We start from the raw sequence: 26,479 nt of genomic DNA on the forward strand, positions 1-26,479 counted from the left end.
TGATCTAAAAGCTGATGAAGGAATTTTTGTTGGATATCCACTTTCCACAAAAGCCTTCAGAGTCTACAATTTAAGAACAAGGGTTGTCATGGAATCTATCAATGTATCTTTTGATGATAAAAAGATTACTGGACTTGAAGATTTCAATGATCATGATCAGCTGAGATTTGAAAATGAAGATTTAAATTCTGATTCTGTAAATTCTGATGACCTAAATCCTGATCCTGTAAGTTCTGACGGGTTAAACTCTGATGTCATTGAAACTGTGGTAATTACTCCAAAGGAAAATGCACCTGTTCAGGGGGAGCAAGTTAATGATCCTACCACAACTCAAGAATCTCAAGAAGCATCAGAACCTGTCACTGGTTCTTCAAGTTCTGATTCATCAAGTTTTGATGAGCCAAATTCTGATAATTCTGGAAACTCTGATTCTTCAATTCCTGAAGGATCCAACTCAAATTCTGAAATTTCAGAAAGCATAACTTCAGGGGGGCATCAGAAAATGCTGATGGAGACAACATGGATCATGGGGGAGGATCCAGTTCTAGAGATCAACTTCCATCTGCAAGGAAGTGGACCAAATCACACACACCTGACTTAATTATTGGAGATCTTGAATCAGGTGTCAGAACTAGAACAACAACATCAAATGAATGTCTCTATCATTCCTGTCTATCTCAGACTGAACCAAAGAAAGTGGAAGAAGCTCTTCAAGATGCTGATTGAGTGCAAGCAATGCAGGAAGAGTTAAATGAATTTGAAAGAAATAAAGTTTGAACCCTAGTGCCAAGACCAAATAACAGATCCATTGTTGGCACAAAATGGGTGTTCAGAAACAAAACTGACAGTGATGGCATAATTACAAGAAACAAAGCAAGGCTGGTTGCTAAAGGTTACTCTCAATATGAGGCTATTGACTATGATGAAACATTTGCTCCAGTTGCTAGATTGGAAGCCATAAGAATCTTTTTGGCTTATACTGCTCACAAGAAGTTTAAAGTCTTTCAAATGGATGTGAAAAGTGCTTTTCTCAATGGAGAATTGAAAGAAGAGGTATATGTTGAACAACCTCCGGGATTTATAGATCCAAAATTTCCAAATCATGTCTACAGGCTTGACAAAGCACTTTATGGCCTTAAGCAAGCTCCAAGAGCATGGTATGACACTTTAGCTCAATTCCTTCTGGAAAGTGGATTTACCAGAGGCACAATTGACAAAACTCTGTTCTACCTCAACCATGAAAAAGACTTACTTTTGGTACAGATATATGTTGATGATATCATCTTTGGTTCTACAAATGCCAAACTCTGTGAAAGGTTTGCAAAGCTAATGCAGTCAAGATATCAAATGAGTATGATAGGAGAACTTAGTAATTTTCTGGGACTTCAAGTCGAGCAAAATGAAGAACGTACTTTCATAAATCAATCCAAGTATACCAGAAATTTACTCAAGAAATTTGAGCAAGACAGTTCAACTGCATCCACTCCCATGGCCACTGTAACCAAGTTAGATAAAGATACTGGAGCATCAGTAGATATTACTAACTATAGAGGTAATACAGTTCAACACTCAATGACAAAGCACATCAGCATTAGGTGCCATTTCATAAGGGAACATATGATGGAAGGTACAGTAGAATTGCATTTTGTCCCAACAGAGCAACAACTAGCAGATATCTTCACAAAACCACTATGTGAAGCTACCTTTACAAGACTGGTAAATGAACTTGAAATGGTTTCAGGTCCTTTCTCAAAATCTGCTTAGTTTTTGTTCTCATGCATCAGACTTTATGATCAGTGTTTACAGATTGTATTATCTCTATGTAATCTGTGCTTAAAATGTATTATATTAAGTACTGATTGTTATCTGATGTGATTCTATATACTCTGATAGTGTTTTGAATGTTCTGTGACTATTCACTCCAATGAGGATTATTTGTTAGATGCGTACTTAGTAGTCTTTAACAAACTGTGTATCCCATGTTTGAATTAGTTATTTATGTGGAAATTCATAACACAGCAAACTCTGATTCTGATCTTAGTCAAATTTACTTTGTGTATCTTATTACTAAGTCACAAACTAGATTATTACTTCTCATCTGTCAAATTCTGATGTCAGTAAATCTCAAGGATGAACTACATGCTTGATAAGCCTCACTTATCTGAAGAAAGCAAAAGAAAAGAAAATTGAAGTCACATACTCCTTTGAGATCTAGAGTAAATATGTGAAAGGGAAGACCCAAGTGCATTGCTGGTATTAAGTTATATGCATTAGAAAAGCAAATAAAATTTTCTTGGTGACTTTTCACATTCTCTGATTATTGGAGAAATACTCTGATAATAACATATATTTTGATAGTAGTTGTGACTCATTTACACTGAGAAGCCACTGTAAAAAGAATGTTAAAAGATGCATAAAATGAGCACAAACAGTTGAGGTGGACTCTTGCATAAATTTATTCTATAGTAGGCTTTAAAATTAAAGACATATTTTAAGTACTTTTCTTAGTTATGCCTTATTTCTAAGATATACTGAAGTTCATCAGGCTTGAATCATTTTCTGATCACTTGCAAATGCACACACTCTCACTCCACATGAATGATGAAAATTAGTGTGGTGATTAAGTTGTTTTTGATAAACAATTAAGTATTGTTTGCATAATTTTTGAGGACAAGTTCTGATGAAAGTTCTAATGATTAAACTCTGAAGAAACTAGTCAGTATTTGTAGGAAGAATCACATTAACATACATTCACTTTTTGAGTACAGAAGTCATGTTCTGATGACCGTTAAATTCTGATAATAGTCAAGTTTTGATGCAAATCCTGATAGAAACTCTGATGCTTACGTGGCATTATTTAATTACTTGGCTTATTTTTAGTATTTACTGTAATGGTTATATTTTGTCAAAAAATAAATATGTGAGATAAAAATAGTGATAATGATTTGGTTAATGGGTTGCGTGTTGGTTTTTGCATATGCATGTGTAATAATTACTGCTTATTTCCCGTGCCCACTAACTACTGCTTTGACTATTTACTGGATGACAGGTGTAAAGTGCCTGTTTTACTTCCAAAAAGAGCCGTAAAGTAGAAAGAGTATAAATATTAGAGACAAAAGATTACCCAAATCTTTTACTTTCTCTCTTACTTACTCTCTTATTTCGTTTACTCTCTATTTTCTGACGTACTTTCATACATGCATTTTAACAAACATCTTGTGAACACACAGTTTCTCATTTATTTCTTTACAGAAATGGCACCCAAAGATCTAATCTATGATGGAGCCAAGTTTGTTCCTAATAACTACATGGCTATTCTTTCTAAGGACGAGGTTCCTTTGGAACTTCATTTCGTTCAAAACTTTCTTGCTCGAAGTGAAATAGGCTATGCACTGACCCAACCCCAGGTACTCTCAAGCAAGAAAATACTGGAGTTTTGGAGGACAGGTGTTTATGATGATGGTGGAAAAGCTGGGTCCCCAAGTATTATCTTTACAACAAGGGAGGATGAGCATGTGGTGATCTTGTCAACTATTCGACAAGCACTACATTTTCCAGAAGATTGCACCTTCAATTCATTAGTTGAGGAGCCAGCTCTTCAACAAATGATGGAAAATCTAGGCTATAAAAAGTCTTTGGCAAAGCTGGGACAATTGAAGAGAGTCCACATCAGGAGGGAGTGGAGTTTTTTCTTTGACTGTATTACAAAAGCCTTTGTCAACAAGTTCTCAAACTTTGATGATATACCCATAATGAGTTAGCAAATCGGGTATGCTTTTTTGAATCAAACACATTTTGATTATGCAAGTGTTGTTTTATGGTTTATTGGTGATAGGATGAAAGAAGATAGCAATATAGTATATTTTGCTAGATTTTGTCAACTTATTTATAATTTATGTTGTCCTGATTCACCACAAAACTTTAGTGAGACAATTGAACCCTTTAAACTTCACAAAAGGGCTTTCACTGACTTATCATCTACTGATAATAAGAAGAATGTACTAAGACACCTCCAAATTCCTCAATCAGTCAAACAGTTCTTAGTAAATTCTGACCCTCTCACATACAATACCATATATCCTGATATAGCACCATCTCAACCTCCATCAGCACCTACAACCAATACACAGCCAGCTCAAACTTCTCAACCACAACCATAACCTACCATCAGAACTTATTTCCAACCTGCACAATCATCTCACCCACAACCATCTGCTATAACATCAAGACCCAAACCTACAAGGGCAAAATCTGTTCCTAAATCTCCACCAAGGAGAAGGAGGATGATTATAAGGGATAAGTCTGATGAAGAAGAGGAGCAAGTCCAGGTTCATGCATCAGAATCTGTGACAGTAGAAGCTGAAAAAGAAATTTTTCAGAAGGAGGTAGCAGCTGAAAAAGATATTTCTCAGAAGGAAACAGAAGCTGATAATTCTAGTATTGCAAAGAGGAAAAGAACTTCAAGTTCTGATGCTACTAAAGCAACTTCTCCACCATCAAGGAGATCAAAGAAAATGAGAGCAGAAAGGCATATGGAAAAACCTCTATCTGAGGATGCTCAAGAAGCTGAGGAAGGGGATCAGGAATCTCTGATCTCAACAGGACCAATAGTGATTAAAGCCTTGCCACCTCCACCTCAATCCAAAGATATTGTTCCAAATACAGTGATCACACCTCCTTTCTCTCCAATAAAAGAAAATGCTCAAGTTGAAGATTCAGGATTAAGTCCTGAAATTGACCTTCATAGGCTGATCATTCCATCTGTTCTATTTCTGGAAGGACCACAAGGACAAGTGACAACTCCACCTGTTTCTCCATTACATGCTGAAGTTCCAAATACTCCCATTCTGGATGTGGAAACAGATGAAGTTGTACCAGAATCTCCAACAGCCACACACACACTAGTGTTGTCAGAAGATGAAGAGTTTCTTGCAAATTTTGGAGAGTCAGCTCCAGTTAACACACCAACTCAAGTTCTTGGAAATGGGGCACTGATTAAAAAGTTTGTTAAACAAGATGCTCCTGTTCCATGGGAAGAAACTCACAGAGGAGTTGAATGGACCAAGAAGTGGAATGAATCTGATTTCATTCCAAGCTCCAAAGTTTTGTCAGATCATATTGCTGAAGCTGATGAGTTGATGACAAATTCTAACTTTAAAGCTCAACTTAAAGTCACAGCTCTTAGTACTAAAGCCTTCAAGGTCAACACTCCATTACTCATGCTAAGGTTGATAAGCTACAGGAAAATGCTGATAAGCTGGACCTGATGATCAAGCTGGATAAGAACAGGTTTATCAGACCTATTCATGAGAAAGTAGAAGCTATTGAAAAGGTTCAAGAAAAGCAACAGGCCCAACTGACTGAGGTCCTGCATAATCAAGCCTCTCAACAAGCTCAACTGAATGAAATCTAATCTTCAGTAGAACTTCTTCAATCTTTACTTCTACCAGATGATTCCAAAAAGGGGGAGAAGGTAATGAATTCCAAATGCTCAACTAGTCAAGTACTGAAGAAGAAGGATGATAAGGAAGATGACCAGGGAAACCCAAGCAAGGGTCAAGATCAAGGGCAAAGCAGTAAAGTTTCTTCAAGGAAACTAATTTCTGATGCTAGCAAATCTTCTACATAGAAGAAGACAAGTTCGGAAGCTGTAAATGCTCAAGCTCTGATAGCAATTTCTGATAATCAAAATCTGATATCAAGTTCTGATCTTCTCATTCAAGGTGATAGTCAAGACTCTCAGAAGTTTTTGCAAACTCTGTAGCTCAAGGGAAGGGAGACTACAGTCTATTATAAAGATCCTAAGATTCAGACACTTGATGAAGAAATTGCTAGAAGACTATTTCTCAAGCATAATCCTGGAATGGATTTAGAGACTCTCAAGGAGGAGGAAGCTAGATTTGCAGCTGAGAAGATAAATCTTAAGTCTAAAGCTTCTAATGCTAAGAAACCTCCAAGGCCTAAAGTAAAAGGCATTGTGATCAAGGAAAGCTCTGAGTCTTCAAAGCCCAAGACAAGATCACAAGTTGAAATTGATCCCAAGTATAAAGGGAAAGAAAAGATTGATGAACCAACAAAGATACAGGAGATGAAGATTCCTCAAATCCTGATGAAACCTGTATGGAAACTGGTTCAAGTATTTGATGATGCTGCTGCAGTAGATGAAACTATTCAAACTCTGAAAAGAAGGAATATAACTGAAGAATCCAAGACAACCTCTGACACAGCTCAAGTTGTTCAGAGTGAAGAACATCAAGCTACAGAAGAAACAACAAATTCTGATCAAGTCATCAAGACATCAACCTCTAACAGTGCTCAAGTTGATTTGAACAAATTGACAGTTATTGATAAGAAAAAACTCCTATGGAAGAATGTTAATCCATCAGATCCTAAGAAAAGCCAACTGCTATCTGATTTCATGACTGTTGGATTGAAAGCCAGAGAAGCAAGAGACAGAGCTGGATTAGGTTCTGAAGAAGCCAAGATCAAGACAGGAGTTGAAGTACTTACAAGAGATCCATTCTTATTGACTGACAAACCTCTTGAAGAAGTTACACAGAAACACCTTGATAAAGTTATATCTGTTCAAGTGGTACTGGATGCTCATGATAAAAGTAATGTCAAAGAAAAGCTGATTCTGTTTCTTGAAGATGGAAGAACATACAGAATGTCAGAATCAGATGTGCTGAACAAATTTCTAAAAGAACTTCAATTCTTTCATTATCTTTTGGAGATAAAGTCTGAGATTACTAGGAGATGGTCAAATTTCATCATGAAGACCATAAGGGATAAAGCAAGAATTTCTGGATCAAGGGTTACATAATTTATTCCAAATATAGTTGAAGATGATGGAAGTGAAATTCCAATGAAGAAGGATTCTTCTAAACTTGAAGTCATTCTGAAAGAGAAATATTTGTGCTATAATGAAGACTCATCCCATCCAAGAGTAATCAGACTTGGTGATGGTTTAGAAAAAAAATCATATCTCAGCACTTAGAACTATAATATACCAGATTGGAAGTCAAGATGAAGAATTGAAGCAAGTCAAAGCTACATTAGCTCAAGTCCTGAGGAATGCAGAAGAGAAGCTGATATCAAACTTTATCAAGAATCACTTTGGATTCAGATTGACTCAGTAAAATTGGTAAAAGCTACAAGGACTGTAAGTTGTAGTTAGTTGTCTAATTAAAATCTCATTGCATTTGTACTTAAATGTTTTTGACATTATCAAATCTATTAACTTGTATATTTTTCATAATTTACAAGTTGGGGGAGATTGTTAGATATATTTGTGATGTCATGTCTAATCTGTTGTGTTTAGTTTCAGAACTTAATATCAGGACTTACTGGAAATTAGAACTTACTGAAGTCAGAACTTATATCAGAACTTAAGGTCGTCAGGATTTATATTAGGACTTAAGTACGGATACTTCAGATAAGGAAAGCAGCTGATTTATAGGAAATGATCATGACTAAAACAATAGAAGATATGCATGGAGAGTTAGAAGACTAGAAGATTTGTAGAATATAATATCTGATTGATATATTTTAGGAGACAGAATTATATTCCATATCAATTAGAAGATATCTTGTAACTGTGTACTATATAAACACAGCTTAGGATTTACACTATATGTGTTATCATTCACGAGAAATGTTATACATTGTAACCTAGCAGCTCTTAGTGATATTGTTCATCACTGAGAGAGAACAACTGTTCTATTGTAACAGAGTTTATTATATTGAATATACTTGATTACTGTTACATTCTTGTGTTCAAAATTGATTTGATTGTATAAACACTATATTCAACCCCTTCTATGGTGTTGTGTGACCTAACAAAGGTGATTCATGTATCTGACTGGGTTGAGAAGTTTGAAATCATTCCAACCACTGGAACTGCTCTAGTTGGAGAAACAAATACTGATATTCAACCAGTCACAACCACTGATACTACTCATGTTGTTGACAGTATAGTTCAAGAAATAAAAGCTGATCATTCTATTCCTGAAAGAGACTTAAACTCTGATTTAGAAGGCTAAAACTCTAATAAACTAGAATTGACTTTTGAAGAGAAGAAAAATCTATTACGGGGAAGCAAGACACCTACACCAAAAAGGGATTTTTCTGAAACCATTAACAAAATCTACAGTGGTAATTCACAAGCTAGAATGGCTGGAAAGAAGAGGTGGCCCGGGACTTCCAAATGCTGATAATTATACTTGCAATGATTTAATTCTCAGAGAGCTAGGGAATCTAACAGGAGTGGGAGAAAATGTGAAGTTTGAAGACTTACAGAAGATTTTTTTCGATCAAATAGTGCTTGATTTGTATGACACAAATAAGCCTAAGGAAAAGATGCTGTATTTTATTGAATCTAGGAAAAGGTTAAAGATTTCACAAGAGCAAATGAGAGACAAACCATGGAAAGAGCAGGAACATATCACAACATTACTTAAGGTAATCAACTCTACTACCGCCAGGTGGTCAGCTGTTAGAGCAAAAACACGCGCTAAAATTACATGCAAGTATACTCATTCGCAAGTAGTATAAGGTATAAATCAGATTTGTGCCCACAGAGACTCTTTTTAGTTAACATAAGATTATGCACCTATGCAACAATGGTATGGCTATCGCTCAATGCTAAGACAATAACAAGTTGAGATGTTTATAACTAAGATTAAACTAACATGCAATTAACTATGAATAAAAGTGAATGAATTAACTATAAGAGACAAAAATTGGATTCTAACTTCATTAAATACTTCATTCAAAATCATTGTTCTTAACCTTAGCATGCAATGGTGATGACAACTAATCAGATAACATGAAACTAGTAAATGCCAACTTTCGTTGTACGAATACCCTACTACCAGACATCCACAAAAGAGGTAGAAGCTGAATAAACACCAATTATGTTGAGACCCTATATGTCTATAGAATATGACAACATAAAGGTTTGATACGCAAGTTACCTATCGTGATTACATAGGGAAAGTAAGATGGTTAAAATTACCTACGAATCATGCATAATAAATACATGAACCCATGCTAGCATGGCAAGTTCTAAACCTCTATATTCACTTTCGCTTCAATAGAGATTAAAACGCTATCTTATACGTTAGCTACACACATAAGACGAATAAGCACAACCAATACTAGAATATCAATCAATCACCACACACCAAGATATTGAAATAAATTAACTATAAAAATCTATAAGTAAATCCGTTAGAACCCCACTATAACGATTAGTTCATAATCGAAGTCATCGTCACCATGGGTTCCAATAAAAGCATGATAATAAATAATATAAGAGTACCAGGGTTCGAAGATAATTCGAAAACAAGCATCCAAGTATCTACTATATTAAAGAAAATAAAATTCTTCTTCTCCGCAGCCGTCTTGTGCTCTCTAGGTCTTCTTATTACTCTCCCTGGTCTCCTTATTGCTAAAAATGTCTTTTTATTGGTATATATAAGCTTCAGGATCGAACTGAGCTTCAAAATCTCCAAAACGAACTCGAATCAAGATTCTGGCTGAATGGACTAGTGCGGCCGCCCCGCATACTAGCGCGGGTGCGCCCTGTTTGTGAAATTCTGGCGCGGCCGCCCCGCATTCCAGCGCGGGCATGTCGTGCTACTGAATTTTGGCTCCTTTTCTTATTTTGACTGCAGATTGAGTTCCGTTTGTCCACGCGAAGTTCTCAAGATCCTCTACAATTTGGGAATGGTTGTTACTTCAGATTCTTGACTCTTTTCAGCATATATTCAATAAAAGCTCCATTCTTCCTCCAACTAGTGCCTAAGATGCAAAAACATAAAAACACATCAAAATACCAACAACTTGATTCCTAAACACCAACTTAAGCTTGTAATGAAGCGTTCCAAATAGATATAAAATCTACTTATCACACCCCCAAACTTGAATCGATGCTTGTCCTCAAGCATAAAGAGACTCAAAAACTACAAAATAAACTAATGCATAAATGCAACTACGTGAATGCAACTAAAATGATTAGGCAATCAATATCCTCAGAATAACCATAACCAACCAACAAGCTAATGCCTTTGAGAATTCAATGACGCTAAACAGAGTTCGAATAAACCCGACAAACCAACTCATAAACCAGAAACGTGCATATGTGGGATGCTCAACAGATATACTCTCGATACTAGATCAATAAACATAACTTACCTTTCATCAAAACAATCACAAGTTTATAAACAGAATAGATGTTAAACGCATAATGACTCTCAACACCTTATTTCTACTAGAGTTATACAAAGATTCACGCTATTATTGAACACATAACATGCTTATTTGACCGTGCAATGAGTGAGGTCCCAAAAGACTTATGCAATAATACCCATGTAGCGAGCTTAGGTTAGCGGATCCCAGACTATAAAAGCCTTAGGTCACTAGGCACAAAGTCCCATAGAACTTAATAACTCGAGCATTAAAGAGCTCACTCTTGATCAATTATGCATAAACACATACTCTTTTTCTTTTCTTTATTTTTTTCTTTTCTTTATTTTTTTCTCTTTTTTTTTCAATGATTTCTGAATGAGTGTATTTCGCTCCATCTCATTCAACCCTAGACTACTCATAAAAATATGAGTCGGCTACTAGCCATTTGACGCCTAGCCTTATTCACAACTAGCAATGAAATCCAAGTTTTTCTCCAGATTAAAAATTAGCGTTCTTTTTGTCATTAAGAAAATACCAAAAATTCTAGATATAAACGAGTGATTAAATCTCAACAAATAGATAAATATGATCATGATATAGATCAAAAGTAACCTATAAGGCCTGCAAATTAATTCACTAGACTTAAACGACCCTCTATTCGTCATCACCACACTCAAATTAACATCAACTTCTCAATCGGAAATAGCTCAACCTAAGGGATCATTTTATATGCATGCACATGCAACTATATGAACTCACATAAAAACACGAACAAAAATGCAAAAATATGAATTAAATACACCAAACATGCAACATGAATCTATATGGATACACACAGATTAATCCTTATATTATCACCCCCAAACATAAAATTTTCAATGTCCTCATTGAAGGTAATAATAAGGAATTCAGGAATACCTAGTTAGCAGGAGGATCACCCTCTTCGGGTGGAGGATCTGGTGGCCAATCAACCTCGACACCTGTGTCTCAGAAAACAGTATCGAGAGCGTGTGTCAAATCTTCAGCAAAACGTCTATGAATGTCATGCATGGCCTCAATACTCCGAATCAACCTTCTATACTGCGCATCACCAAGACCAAAACTATCAACTGTCTGTGATGCACGAGAGAGACCATCTGTAAGCACGGGAGGAACTGGCCAATCACCCTTTAGATTATCATAGATATATTCCAACCCCTTGTCAAGGGGTGTACCTAAGAATGCATAACTCAAGTGATCTGGCAGTGGGTTGAGCTCAAGTATGAGAGCTTCTTCAATAGACGACTTGAGATGCTCCTGAGAAATTTTTCAACTCTGCTAACCCAAGATAATCGAATGACATATCCAACTTCCTCTTCCACGGAGGTGCATTTAAAACCTGCACTTGCTCTGCTCCTTCTTCATCTTCAATAACTGATTCCCCTATAAAGGATCTCTCTAAGGTATCTGACTTTGGCATTGATCAAGCTCTGAATTCACGACAGAGTCTACCCACTCTACTTTAAAGCACTGCTCTTTATATGTGGGTAACTTTATTTCCTTGAACACATTAAAAGTGACCTTCTGATCTTGAACCTTCATCGTAAGCTCTCCTTTTTGCACATCAATCATAGTTCGGCCTGTAGCCAATAATGGTCTTCCCAAGATGATGAGAATCTTCTTATCTTCCTTGAAATCCAAAATTACAAAATTAGTAGGGAAGATGATTTTGTCCACCTTAACCAAGACATCCTCCACTATTCCTCGCGGATAAGAGATGGAATGATCAGCTAGTTGCAATGGCATGTATGTTGGTTTTGGATCAGGTAGACCAAGCCTCTTGAAGATGGACAAGGGCATCAGATTATTGCTAGCTCCCAAATCACACAAGTATTTGTCAAAAGACAAGTTTCCAATAGTGCAAGGAATCGTGAAGCTTCCAGGATCCTTAAGCTTCAGAGGCAATTTCTGTTGCAAAACTACACTGCATTCCTCCGTAAGAGCAACGGTCTCTAAGCCAGCTTCACTTTTCGAGAGAGAATACATTTCATAAACTTCGCATAGCTAGGCATCTGTTCAAGAGCTTCAGTGAAAGGTATGTTGATGTGAAGTTTCTTGAACACCTCTAGAAATTTAGCAAATTGCTTATCAAACTTCTGCTTCTGCAGCCTCTTAGGAAAATGAGGTGGAGGATATACATGTTTCTCCCCTGTATTACCCTAAGGAGGAGTGTGTTCCACATTTTTCTTCCTTAATTCCACCTCGGCATCCTTCTACACCACTTTTTCAGCTACAATCTCATTCCCTGGAATTGGCAAGGATGCAGACGCACCTGTATTCTGGACAGAGTTTTCATACTCTTCGTCTTGCTGAATTTGGAGGCTTGTGACCTTTCCGGATCTCAAGGTGATGGCGTTCACCTGTTCGTTAACTTCCCTCTTGCCTGGATTGGCTTCTGTATCACTAGAAAGTGTTCCTGGTAGTTGATTCAATAAGGCATTAACAATTTGCCCTAGGGGTGTTCATCAAACCGCATAACCCGCACAAACCACCCGCTCCGCACCGCCCCACACTGCTCTGCATGGTTTAAACTTTTTGTGGTGCGGTCGAGGTTTGCATTTTGTCAAACTGCGCGGTGCGGTGCGGTTTGCGGTTTGGGACTTTGCTCTCGTGGTTCAAACCACACTGCACCGCACCGTATATTATTATAATATATATATATAATATTATTGTATCTTTATAATAAATAAATAAATATAATATCATTGTCCCTTTATAATATAAATATATATATAATAAGCATTTATGTAGCAATGTTGCAGTTTATAGTGGATTGTTGGATGATATCGTTTATTATTTTTTATCAATGACTAATATAATTTGAAATTTTATCTAATATATGCCAAAAAAAATTGTAGTTCGTGTCACACCCCAAATTTAACAAAAGAAACTATACGAATAATCACAATAGTTATCAAAAAGAAATTAATATATCCGAATCCAAGGTCTTACAGTTTAGGGTTTGGAACAACCCAACACTGTTAACTATTACAACTTGATTTCAATACCTAGTCCTCACACAAAACGATCACTAATCTACCTGAGCTTGAATATACGAATCGACATCACAAGTCTTACGGGAGGTCTGCTTGAATCTAACCATATCTGCTAGCTGAAATATCAGGGTGAAAGCAAGTAGTGAGCCAAATGCTCAACAAGTGCTATATAATTCATAAACAAGAATGAAAGAATAATCATGGAAATGAAAGATCCAATAATATAGTAACAATAGATTAACTTTCAAGGTGATGGCATCATTTATTTGTAACAAACAATTAAAAACCATTTCTTTATCCAAAAACCATTTTATGACGCTACGGATTACAGCCGGTGATCAGCCGCGAAGTAATCCCGAACCTCGCTGGGTTCTAGAACATTAATGAGATCCCCAGGAAACTTATAAGCCAATAAATTAAGAGCGGAAAGGACTTGCGTCTCAGTCCAGATCCACTATTTAAAGAAAACATTCATCCCCATTTGGGACTGAAAATCCACTTTTAACTTTTCATTTAAAAACTGATGTCAAGTGACGGTTAAATTCTTAAACAGTGAACATCTTTATCAGGGGTTCTAGATCAACTTTGAAGCACATGGAAATGGTTCAATCAATTTTAAGGCCATGATCAACTAGACCGATATCTTATCAAATGGGATTGCAAAGTTTCTATTCACAAGTAATCTGATCACTAAACATAAGGGTATTAACCAAATAATCAGGGTTACATTGAGTTCATGACATTAGCTCAGGGTGCAAGAACTAAAGTTGTTAGTTGTAACTACATAGGGTTGGCTTTAGATAGATCAACAATTTAATGTTTAAAGAGATTACAATATTAAACAAGATTTTTAAGGACTTAGTAATGAAATTTAACAGGGTTATTGAAAAGAGCTAGGTCAAACTAGGTTCAATGTAGTGGTTCCAGATAAGACATAGGTATTAAAATATAAAGAAGGTAAACATCAATTCAAAGTATAACAAGGTATCATGATTTAGGGGTAAGAATAGAGTTATCAAGCAATCATGAACAACTTTAAGGAATAACTGGCTTTTAGGTGTCAAGATAAGGTTACTGAGTATAACTTATACAGGGTTCAGCATCATAATTACTTTGGTATACTAGCATGGTATGACTTTTGAATTACTTGCATAGCAATCTTCAAGTAAAGTTAAACTACTTGCAATAGATACTTGAGGGTTCATGGCACTTGCATATAATACGAAAGATAGATTTGAAACCACTTGGATCATGTATACATATATATCAAGGTGATTCAGAATACTTGCATCATATATAAAAGCTGGGTTAGCACACACTTGCAGTGTAAGCAAAAGGTAGGTTGAAACACTTGCGTTGAGAAAGGCTTGACTTGACTGGAAGGTAGGAGCAACTGGGAGCTTTACTCGACGTGTAATTATTTTAATCAATTGATAATTTTTATATGATTATTATGTGATTTTTGGTGAATTATCTGATGATTGGTATGGATATGTGGATGCTTATATGTGGTAAATTATAAGTATGTTAATTTTATTATGACCAGAATAAAATATAGATAATTATGGTATTTTCTAGTAATTATTGGACTGTTATATGATTTTATATTGATTTATGAATTTATTAATTATTTTCTGAATAATTACAAAATTATTTTATAAAGCCGGGAATCGTCCAACTTCAACCATTTTTACGTTTTTACAACCCGAAACTCTTCCGAAAACTCCTTCCTAACCTAATTTGGTAATTTCGGATATTTTCCGTGTTTTGACCTTTTCAATCCGGATTACGGTTTGACCCGTGCGTGGCCCAGCGCAAGATTTCCGATACAATAATTAATTCGGTGAATCAAAAAGACCCGTATTCTCGAAAGACGGGATATTATTACATTATTTTCGTATAAAGTGTTTTATAAAAAGCCCGGTCTGGTTAATTATCCAATACGGGTATCAAATCGGATCATTTTTGCAGTTACTTAGCGGCTAAGTAACTAATTTAACGATCCAAAATGATCCAAAACGAACTAATATTCCAAAAATATATATAGCCCTTTTATCATTTCATTTTATTTGTATAATCACAATCAGTTAGTAAAACCCCATAAAATACAGAGAAAATATCAAATTAATATCGCGTTCTTGAGAGTCAAACGTACGAGCGAAGGCGTTATCGAACTCTGATTTGGGCGTGCAACATATCAAATCGAAGCTCTCAAAAAGTACTTTCATAATCCATCATCCGTTTTTATGCAAGAATTAAGGTATTTTTCTTATTTAATTGCTTTATTTCGAATTAATTAAAGATTAAATTATGAAATTTTTTTCTTGATGTTGTTTGTGTGATTTGATGGCATAATCATGTAGATAATTTTCTCCTGGTCAATTTGGTATATTATATGTCAAAAATAGAGGTCAATAACATGGTGAAAATGGGGTTTAATTCTGTTAAAATTGAAATTATGGTTCTAAGGGTTGAATGTTCTAAATCGAATTTTGGGTTTTAGATTCGGCCGTTTCTGGGCTTGATTGAGTTATACCATCTTATAGATCGTTTAAAAATGACTCGATTTATGTAAATGTATGTGACGTTGGGTGTCTGAGTTGTTTCGCCGGAAAAAGCTTGAAACTGCCGGCTTTATTGGCGGTTCGCCGGAGCTTCGACTCTAGGGACGCTTTACCGCCGTTTTTGCTAAGAATTAACTACTGTTGAGATGGTGAACATAATCCAGTCGAAATACACGAAGAATCGTGACGTCCTGGTATAGATCGAGGCTCGCCGGGAAAGTATCCGGTTGCCAGATTTTTACACTGGTCGGTCTGTTCTTGAACGACCCGGCCGGGTCGATTTTGACCCGGGACACAACCAGGTTTCAATCTTCCTTTCTCCTAAACCAAAGATCAGAAACTGTTTCTGGTTCTTTTTTTTAAAAAATTATTTTAAAATTCTGTTTTAATTCTAAAAATATATATTTAATTTCGGAAAATTATTTTAAAAATTCAGAAAATTATTTTTAATTATTTAAAAATAAATTTGATTTATTTTAATTAATTTTAATTATTTTAATTAATCGATTAATTTATAATTAATTGATTAATTAATTTAATTAATTATTAATTAATTTTAATTGATTTAATAATCAGATTTAATTATTTAAAATTGATTTAAAAATTCCAAAAAATAGTTTTGAGCTTTAAAATATTATTTTAAAATTATTTTCAAGGCTCAATAATTATTATAAAATTGTTTTAAAGTCGGATTCGGGTATTCGAACCCTATTATTTAATTATAAAATGATTCAGAGTCCCGTTTAAATTCCGAAAAATGTTCAAAAATTCGTATTAAATACCTGGAAAATCATTTTAACCCTGAATCTTCTTTGAAAAATAATTTTAATTAAATATCTTATGTGCTACGTGTTATATGTGATCTGATTGATGCATAATATAAATGTACGTGCACTGTTTGAGTGTTTCTGCTATAACTTTCAATTCTTACATCAGATTTGGGTGAAACGAAGGGTAGATAAAAGCTTATGACGTCTATGTGACAATTAGAATGATATGAGATTGAGTATTGATAAATACTTGTGATGCCCAGCAGAGTAAGCGATGCATAGTAAAGAAGGTCGGTGATCAGTAAATAGAACTGAAGTGTAGAAAAAGAAAGCAAGTGATTGGTGAATAGAGGCAAGACATAAAAAGAGAAGGAAATTGGTTGATGAGTAAAATTGTTAGATGAGTAGAAGTAAAGTGGAAATCATCTGTGATAAGGTAAGTACTTCTGAACCTTTTTTCAAGATATATTACAAATATTTTTGAACTGCCTCATAACATGTCGCTATTACTTAAAATAACTCATGTTTTATATTGCAAGCGCTTTAAGCTATTTAACCGTGAACCCTGATTCTTATTGATCTTGAGCCATAAGCCTTATTCTTCATAAACCATTAATTGTTGAATTCCCAGATACGAGCCAGACATATACGATACTACTTCACAAATACATGTCTACCACATACCGATTTCTGATATTATATTACTTGACATACCAACCCTTAACCCTTGTTAACAGAAGACCAATCCTTGGAACCTTTGAACTCTTGGTCTTCTACTTTCTGATTCTTTTCTTGATTGAAAGCCAATCTTTTGAATTCCTTGTTATACCTTCATGGTGATAAGAATCATCCTATGCTTCAAGATAAATATTGTTTATGATTAATCTTATTGATTTACATTGGTTATTATATTGAATTGCTTTAGAATTGGATGGTTTTATAAATGTGGACCAGATTCGTGGTCGGACCAGATTCGTGGTCATAATAGGCCAATGCGTGCCTTGGATCCAGTATATAGAGCAAAGCTGGTGTAACACTCTCCAAATCCGGGGTATAGATTTGGGGCATTATTAACACTAACTACTCACTAAACCTGTACAAGCAAGATATAAATAAAATAATTACCCAGAACTACTGCTACTCAGGATCTTTTCAAGGTTAAGGATTGAAAATAAGAACGACAAACCAACTTTATTCTTAAACCAGTTTAAACAATCTGTCTCAAGAACTCTCTTTATTACAAAATATTATTCTATTCATTTTTTAAACTAAACATATTTTATTCAAACTACAACTATTACTCTTCCTGCTACACCTGATCTGGTAAATCAAAACTCTCTTCTGGGATAGGGATAAACACCCTTGGAATAAAAGGGTCCCGCTACTTGACTCGCTTATTGTCTACTGGTGTTCTGATAGGTTTCATTCTCTACTTTAACTGAAAAATAATGTGAATAACAACAAAAGGGGGTGAGCCAAAATTGTTCAACAAGCCTGCAATAATATATATATATAGTGTAAAGAGAGAAGAATAAATGAACCGTAATCTGCTGGTTTGAACAACCATCTATTTCTGTAAAGAATAATAATTTGCCATTACTGGCGAGTGCCAAATGAACAAGACTGGAAACAAGAACTAACCTATGCACTATAACCTGCTGAACAGTCAGGATACAGTACGGATCTATACCCAACTACATAGACCCAACCAACATAAGGGGTACCTAGGCATTATGGCCTAATAATCAAGGGTTTGGTTAATACCCATCCCGTATCGTAACCATCCAGTCCATAACTTAGCATCCGGAACAATCGGAATGCTTTTGATGTATCCCAACATCAGGATATATCAGAGTATATATAACAAGGGTAAAAGTATTGGAATATGAATAGAGGATTCAATAAATTGGGAGAAATCAAGAATCGAAATGAAATATAACAAGAATCAATATTTGTGTATCAGTATATGTAAACAAGAATTATCAAAGTATAATTGATATGGAAAAGTGGGGTATATTTCATTATTCTGAATTTAGAATAGGGGAAAAACTTGTCTAGTGTGCACTTCACCTTGTATGCTTAACTGCCTTCTATCTCTGGCTTGATTCGCCTTGTTGGTACTAAATCTATCATGTAAAGATATTCATTTAGATAACTTACTTCATACGCGTATCTCGAATTGATACCACGTAGCCCTAATCGTCTACCCATCCGATTCCATCAGACTCGCACACATATAATATGAAACATAAAGTTCACATAATCGCGTAAAGCACATAGCACATAAGGCACACAATTGATTTTAGACTCATAATTATTTTTTAGAATCAATACTAGACTTGAACTCGCATTAACAAACACTATCTGGTTCGATTTATAATTACTCAGGATTTATTAGACTCGACTCTACCCCTAATAGGGCCTACAAGCAATGAATTGCCATAAGACGACTCTCTTCCAAAAGAAATTATGATTTATAATTATTTTTAATGGAACCGGTTCATTTTTCTGAGTCTAAGGGTCTTCATTTCACTCAAATCGGACCAACGGTTTAATTACTACGTAATAAACAAGATATAATTAATTAATTACAATTAATTAAACCTTAATTATATTTTTAAATAATTATTTAATATTTATTGTATTTTAAAATAATTAATCCTTAATTATTAGAATTATTTACAAATTAATACAATTTATTATCAATTATACGATTAAATCGATCATTTACGAATAATTATTCGATATGAATAACTATTACAACTATTCGCGTATAAATAAACAAACGCTGGAATAATAAATCCAACTTATCGAACTACTACTCGTACAACTACGAGTTACTCGCATTATTCGACTAATTATCGAATTATTAATCATATTATTCGATATATTTTATCTTATTTACTAATTAATCACTTAATTATCAAATAATAGATAAATAAATAAATAATTAAATAAATAACTAAATATTTAAACAAATAATCAATTTTGAATTTCTAAATTAATAAAATAATTTAGAAATTAATTATCATAATTTTCAGATTTTAAAACTAATTTTTGTTTTTAATGATTTTTGGAATTTACTAAAATCTGATTTTTAATTTTTTTATAAGAAATAGAATTAAATAGTAAAATTGCAGAAACAGGAAACAAGAAAACTGATTGGGTTTTATTGGATCAAACCCGGGTCGTACACCGGGTCGAAACCGGGTCGACCTCGGGTCAATGAAGAACAGCCCCATGGCTGCCCAGAAACTCGACGCCGGCGGCGATTCGAACAGCGAACAAACAAACAACACAGCAGTTCACATGCGTGGAAGCTCAGAACAACCCTCGTATCGTCCAACCCAACGCTGGTAACAGAAGAACAAGTCGACCCTGCCGCGAAATCGTCATCGGAAAATGAAGAACACCGCTGCTGCGGCGTTTCTCCGACGAACACGAATCAGAAGCCAAACTTGATGAAACCGGTACGGTTCGATCAGAAATTTAACGAGCTACAAGCTTATAACAACGAAATCATCAAACAAACAACAAATCAAGCAACCCTAATTCAAATACTAAACCCGAAAATACGAAATTAAAATCGATTAATCAATCACTAAAAATGATTACATAATCAAAAACTACAATCAACAAGCTTCAAAACGGTTACTTACATGACTAATTTGGTTAACAGAATCACCTTCAAATCTGAGATTTAATTCCTTGAGTGTTCTTCACCAACAAACTCAATTCCTGATTATTCTGATTTTTTTTTTACTATTTAATTAATGAATAATTACTTATAATTCAGCTATTTATATTTATGAAAATAATACCCCCTAAATAAAATTAGGGGCTAATTACACATCCAATAAAAATATTTGACCCCAATTTTTATAATTTTTGGGTATCAATAATGAATTTTTTTAAATATCCAATAAATACAAAATAAATGTCAAAAATTTCCAAAAATTGTGAATATTACAAAAATGCAAAGAAAAATGATGTTTGATAATTTCATGATCATATAAAAATAAAAATGTAATTTTTGTGGGGGTTTTGACTCACGCAGGGGTCCGAAAAAGTCATTTTTCGCGAATGAGGTAAATTTGTAAAACGTCTAGGGGTTCAGAATATCGATACGGTATAGGTCGTTCTTGGAAAAATAGGGCCGATAATTTTGTTTGAAATACGGGCTTTTGAAAACACTGTTTGAGCTATACATATTTTGATATAAGACATAAAATTTATAATAAAAGACTCGATAAATACCCGAAACACATTCCGATTAAAACAGACAACACGTAACACAAAACAGTTAGGGGTTTTATAACTCAACACATCTGATCACATAATAATACACATAAATTATCTTTATTAGAGTATAGTATTTCCGCTCAGGTATAAAAATTTTATACCTCCCACTTCTTCGAAGTCCTATCTACAACAAATTTTTTCCCAGCATCCTTGCTCACATAGGAATATTTCTTGGGAGGTTTCCTGAGCTTTTTCTTTTGTCCAACAAACGGCATGACATAGTCGGAAGTCAGCATAGTTTTGAATTGCCTCCACTTCACTCCTGCCGACTTTAGCACCAAAGCCTCACATTCGGGAGGAATTTTGAATGTACTCTGAAAACAATTAAAAACAGATTTAACAACAATTAAAAGCCTAAGAACATGTACAATTAAAAGCCTAAGAACATGTACAATTTTTACCTCAACATCAGACCATAAGTTGGCTTTTAATTCCCGATCCACCTTAGGCCAGCTTGCAATATCGATTGGAATCATAGTTCTAGCTAGCATCCCAATGTAGGACTGAAAGTTGTGTCTAGTATCTCCTTCAGGCTCTCCATACATATTGCATCTGACTTTAATTTTCTTTCCCTCAGCTTTCTTGATCACGAATTTGTACATTCTTGAAATACCTCTCGCAGATCCATACCTCTGTTTTGAAGTTTCAGTACTGGTTGCTGGTTGAGTTTCTGTTTCATTTGGTGTTCCTTTTGGTCCTTCAGACTGACCACTGGCAGCTGTTCTAGATTCCCTACTTCTCTTCGGCTTTTTCTACTTCTTAGCTGCTGGTACAGAGTCAGCTGCTTCAGTTGTTGCTTCTTTTGGTCCAGACTGATCAGATTGTTCTGCTACTTTGATCAGTAGAGGCAACTCATTGGCTTCCTCGGCATTTTAGATTCACTACTTTTCTTGGACTTTTTCTGCTTCTTAGCGGCCATTTCAATCCTTCAATCTATAAAGTGTAACAAAATATTAGATATGCAGATATATATATAATTAAATATGCAGATATACATCCAGATAGAACATGAATAATTAAATATGCAGATATAGAACATGAATAATTAAATATGCAGATAATTAAATATGCAGATAGAACATGAATAATTAAATAATCAACTGATATAAATATGTGCATTAAGCGAAACGTGTAAAGTAGAAGTGCATTCATATAAAATGGTAACATAGTATATTAAGCGAAACGTATTAACTCTAGAAAGAGAATACACACAACATGGTACATAGTTTTACAATATATAAATATATTGTTCAGTTTTTAACCCAAATTCCCTCAAAATTTTCTCTAACCCTATGTTGCATATCATCAGCAACATCACATGCTGGGATATTAGAGCAAAATGGCTAATGCTCCATTGTCGTGTCTCCTAGGTCATCTTCATTATAGATATCGTGATAGTCTCGAGTCGTGGATTTTAATACAATGGACCAGGTAGGATCAACTGGATCTTCGACATAAAACACTTGCTTCACTTGATCAACGGAAACATATTTATCCTTCTTCTGGACCTGTTGACTAAAGTCCACAAGCGTGAAGCCAAGATCATCCACTTTGATACCTCTTTCATTCGATGCCCATTTACAGAAGAATAAAGGGGCTTTGAAATCGTGGTAGTCCAACTCCCATATTTCTATAATGATGCCATAGAACGTTATATCACTCTCGATCGGATTTAAATCCCTAGCACTACAAACTTGAACCGTCTTAGCAACTAAACAAACACCGTTGTTCTGAACAACCCTTGATTTATCACGATCTTTTGTGAAGTACCGAACTCCGTCAACTAGATATCCTTCGTAAGTCAAAACAAAATAAGATGGTTTGGCAGCCAACCATCTTATCATTTCTGAAATAGCGGCGCGGTTTTCCTTAAGTTCACTCCTAACCTGCACACATTGTCATTAACTACATATAAGCCACTTATTAATTATATTAAATAAAACTTCCAATAAAAATCAGAATAAGAGAAACCAACTTTTCTTTCGAACCAATCAGCAAACAGCCGATTATGTTCTCCCATGAGCCAATGAACACTCTTTTTCTTTCCTCGATGAATTTCTTCAAGATACTCCTTATGCTTTCTGATAAAAAAACATCTATTATATTCACTCACAAGAATACTTACCGAAAAGATATGGTTTTACAAGAACGAAAACTGAACTTACATTATATAAGGAAATACTTCAGAATTGTTTAACAGGACAGTTAAATGTGCCTCATCTCGCTCTTTCTCTTCGACTTCCTTCATCTTCACAACGGATAAGGGACCAGAAAGCCTGATTGGTCTTTGGGAACACCAGCTGTTTTGCAACTCTCTTTAAGAAACTCGGTGCAGAATTCTACCGATTCCTCACCAAGATAACTTTCAGCGATACAACCTTCCGGATGATAACAGTTTCTAACATAACTCTTCATTACTTTATTAAACCGTTCAAATGCATACATCCACCTATAGCACACTGGTCCACACAAACGCAATTCCCAAACTAAGTGGACTATGAGATATATCATAATATCAAAAAATGAGGCATGAAAAAAAATTTCAAGCTCACACAAGGTCAATATCACATCTGACTGCAGTTTATCTAGTTTCGAAACATCGACTCCTTTGCTGCACAAGGAGTTGAAAAAGAAACACAATCGTATTATTGTGACCCTAACATGTTTCGAAAGAACGGATCGAATTGCAACTGGGAGCAACTGTTGGAGGAGGATGTGGCAGTCATGGGACTTCAGCCCATAAATCTTTAAATCAGCCATAAACACGCAATTTTTAATGTTCGATGCATGCCATACAGAAGTTTCATATTCAAGAATGATGACAACATTGTTCTTTTTTCAGCCTTTGATAAAGTAAAAGCAGAAGGAGGCAAGTAGGTTTTCTTTTCTCCTACTTGTGGAGCTAAATCAGCCCTAACACTCATGTCAAGCATATCACGACAAGATGCCTCGCTATCTTTTGACTTGTGCCGCATATTTAACAGTGTCTCCATCAGATTATCACCCACATTCTTCTCGATGTGCATAACATCGAGACAGTGACGAACGTGGTGAAACTTCCAATATTCTAACTCGAAAAAATAGACTTTTTCTTCCACGGACAATCAACCTTTTTGGACTTCTTTACTTCCCTGCCATAAGAAAATTTAATCCATTCCTGTTGTGCTAACACTTCTTCACCAGAAAGGGGTGGACGTGGTCGCCGAAGCTCTTGTTCGCCGTTAAAAGCCAACTTTTGTCTCCTATAGGGGTGATGGTCATCCAAATAACGACGATGGCCTTGATAACACATTTTTTTACTATGACTTAAATATTTGGCAATGGTGTCATCACCACATACGGGACAGCTCTTGTAACCCTTATTAACACAACCAGACAGATTTGCATATCCAGGAAAGTCATTTATGGTCCACATCAAAACCGCTTTTAAAGTAAAATAGGATTTACTATAAGCGTCATAGACATTTGGTTCACCTTCTACCCAAAGCTTCTTCAAATCATCGATCAACGGCTCTAAGTAAACGTCAATATCATTTCTCGGCTCATGCGAACCAGGAATTCATATTGATAACATTATAAACTTCCTCTTCATGCATAACCATGGAGGAAGATTATAAGCTACCAATACTACCGGCTACCAGCTATACCTGTTGCTTAGGCCATTATTAAACGGGTTTATACCATCTTCTCCTAAAGCTAATCGAAGGTTTCTTGGATCACTAGCAAACGAAGGCCACCGATAATCAATATTCCTCCATGAAGGAGAGTCGGCCGGATGCCGCATCTGACCATCATTTGACCGTTGTTTTGAATGCCAAATCAACTGTTCAGCGGTATTAGGGGATTTATACATTCTTTTAAAGCTAGGAATGATAGGAAAATACCACATAACCTTGGCTAGACTATTTACCCTAAGTTTACCATCTTTCGCAACCTTCCAGCGAGATAAACGACATTTAGGACACTCAGATGCATTAAGATTTATACCCCTGTAGAGTATACAATTGTTTGGACATGCATGAAATTTAATGTACTCGAGGCCCAAGTCAGATAAGGTTTTCTTTGCCTCATACGCATTAACCGGTAACACATGATCTTGAGGAAGAAAAGAACCAACAGAAGTGAAAAGATCAGTGAAGGCGCTATCGCTAATACCAAACCTAGATTTCCAATTATGTATCTTTAACATTGACTCTAACTTCGTACATTCACTGCCCTTATACAAAGGTTGTTCTGCATCAGCTACAAACCTATTGAAGTCATACGAATCATGATCATTCGAATTATAAGCAGCTTCACAAACGTCAATAGTTTCAGATTGAGCATTTTGCTCCTTAGGTAGAAATGTACTACCGGCAGATGACCTAACACTCTTAGAACTAGTTTCTCCATGCCAAATCCAATCAGTATACCCCAAACTAAAACCTTTTTCATATAAATGACCCCGTATTACTTTTACATTATATTTTCTAAAATTACCGCAACGCCCACAAGGATAAGTGATGTTCTTAGGATCCTTTGAGTTCTCTTCTGCAAATATTAAGAAACTTTCAACACCTATCTCATATTCTAAAGAATCCCTGTCTTTGAAAATCCACGACTTGTCCATTTATTTTTAAGACAAACAGCAACCTAGCAACCTACCTGTTTGTCATTTCAAACATTAAGAAGTAATGCTTAGTTGTTTACTTATTTAGGATTACACATAATTAAACATATAAATTAATTATGCATATAAATTAAATATACAAATGCTTGTAATACGAATGCTTGTAATACGAATGCTTGTAACACGCATAAATAAACATATAAATTAATTATTACAACTACATATGTTTACACATATACAATTCCACACCTAAACTAAACAAGAACATAAACTAAACAGGATCCATACACATGCATCTATTAAAATTAAACAAGAACATGCATTAAATTAACAAAACATAAAATTAACACATGAAACAAGAACATGCATTAAACACATAAAAAAAGAACAGGCATTAAACACATGCATCTATTAAAGTAACAAAAAATACACATGCATGTGAAATCTTACCTAATCGAGCCAACCCCCTTCAAGTTTAACCAAACCCAGCTCCAGAGACCAACCTGTACAAACAAACTCGATTAAAATCAAAACATAAAATTTGAAATTAAATTCGAAAAAAACTTACTTTTCACACACTAATCGAGTAGTCCACAATTCCTTCAAGGCTTTTCAGCACCAATCGACCTCGATTTATAAATTTAGGGGTTTTAGGTTAAAGAGAGTAAAAGTAAGTTTTAGGTTAAAGAGACAGTGAGAGATGAGAGAGAAAAGAGAAGAGAGAAGAGAGACAAGACAGTAAGAGAGAAGAGAGAATAAGAGAGAGAGAGAGAGAGCAGAGAAGGGGGGAAATGATTTTGTTTAATGGGGAAAACCGAAAATAAAAAAATTTGGTTAAGGGGCAATTTTTTGGTGTATTAACGGGGGAAAGAAAGAAGCGGGCATTTTTTATTTTTTTTTAAAAACGATTATAGACATCGGTTGGTTTAGATACTGATGTCTTACAACACCTTTAACATCGGTTTGAAAGCAACCGATGTTAAAACTGCTTTTAACATCGGTGACATT

The 26,479-nt window shown here is 35.1% G+C and overlaps 1 protein-coding gene across 1 annotated transcript; it reads right to left on the reverse strand.

Annotated features, from left to right (window-relative positions):
- Positions 1-23,929: 23,929 nt before the first annotated feature.
- LOC141695871 (uncharacterized) lies at positions 23,930-25,471 on the reverse strand. Its single transcript, XM_074500080.1, has 2 exons — positions 24,544-25,471; positions 23,930-24,285 (listed from the first exon to the last, which is right to left on the reverse strand). The coding sequence occupies exons 1-2, from the start codon at positions 25,469-25,471 to the stop codon at positions 23,930-23,932; spliced, it is 1,284 nt and encodes a 427-aa protein (XP_074356181.1).
- Between the last annotated feature and the right edge of the window lie 1,008 nt (positions 25,472-26,479).

Source organism: Apium graveolens, chromosome 11, assembly GCF_009905375.1.
Source record: "Apium graveolens cultivar Ventura chromosome 11, ASM990537v1, whole genome shotgun sequence".
Classification (NCBI taxonomy): domain Eukaryota; kingdom Viridiplantae; phylum Streptophyta; class Magnoliopsida; order Apiales; family Apiaceae; genus Apium; species Apium graveolens.

Excerpts from the sequence above, each read along its gene's own strand:
- LOC141695871 (XM_074500080.1), bottom strand. The coding sequence starts at position 25,471 with ATGGACAAGTCGTGGATTTTCAAAGACAGGGATTCTTTAGAATATGAG. Across the intron at positions 24,286-24,543 it reads ATTAGCTTTAGGAGAAGATG|CGGTTTTGATGTGGACCATA; the intron begins GTATAAACCCGT and ends TTACTTTAAAAG.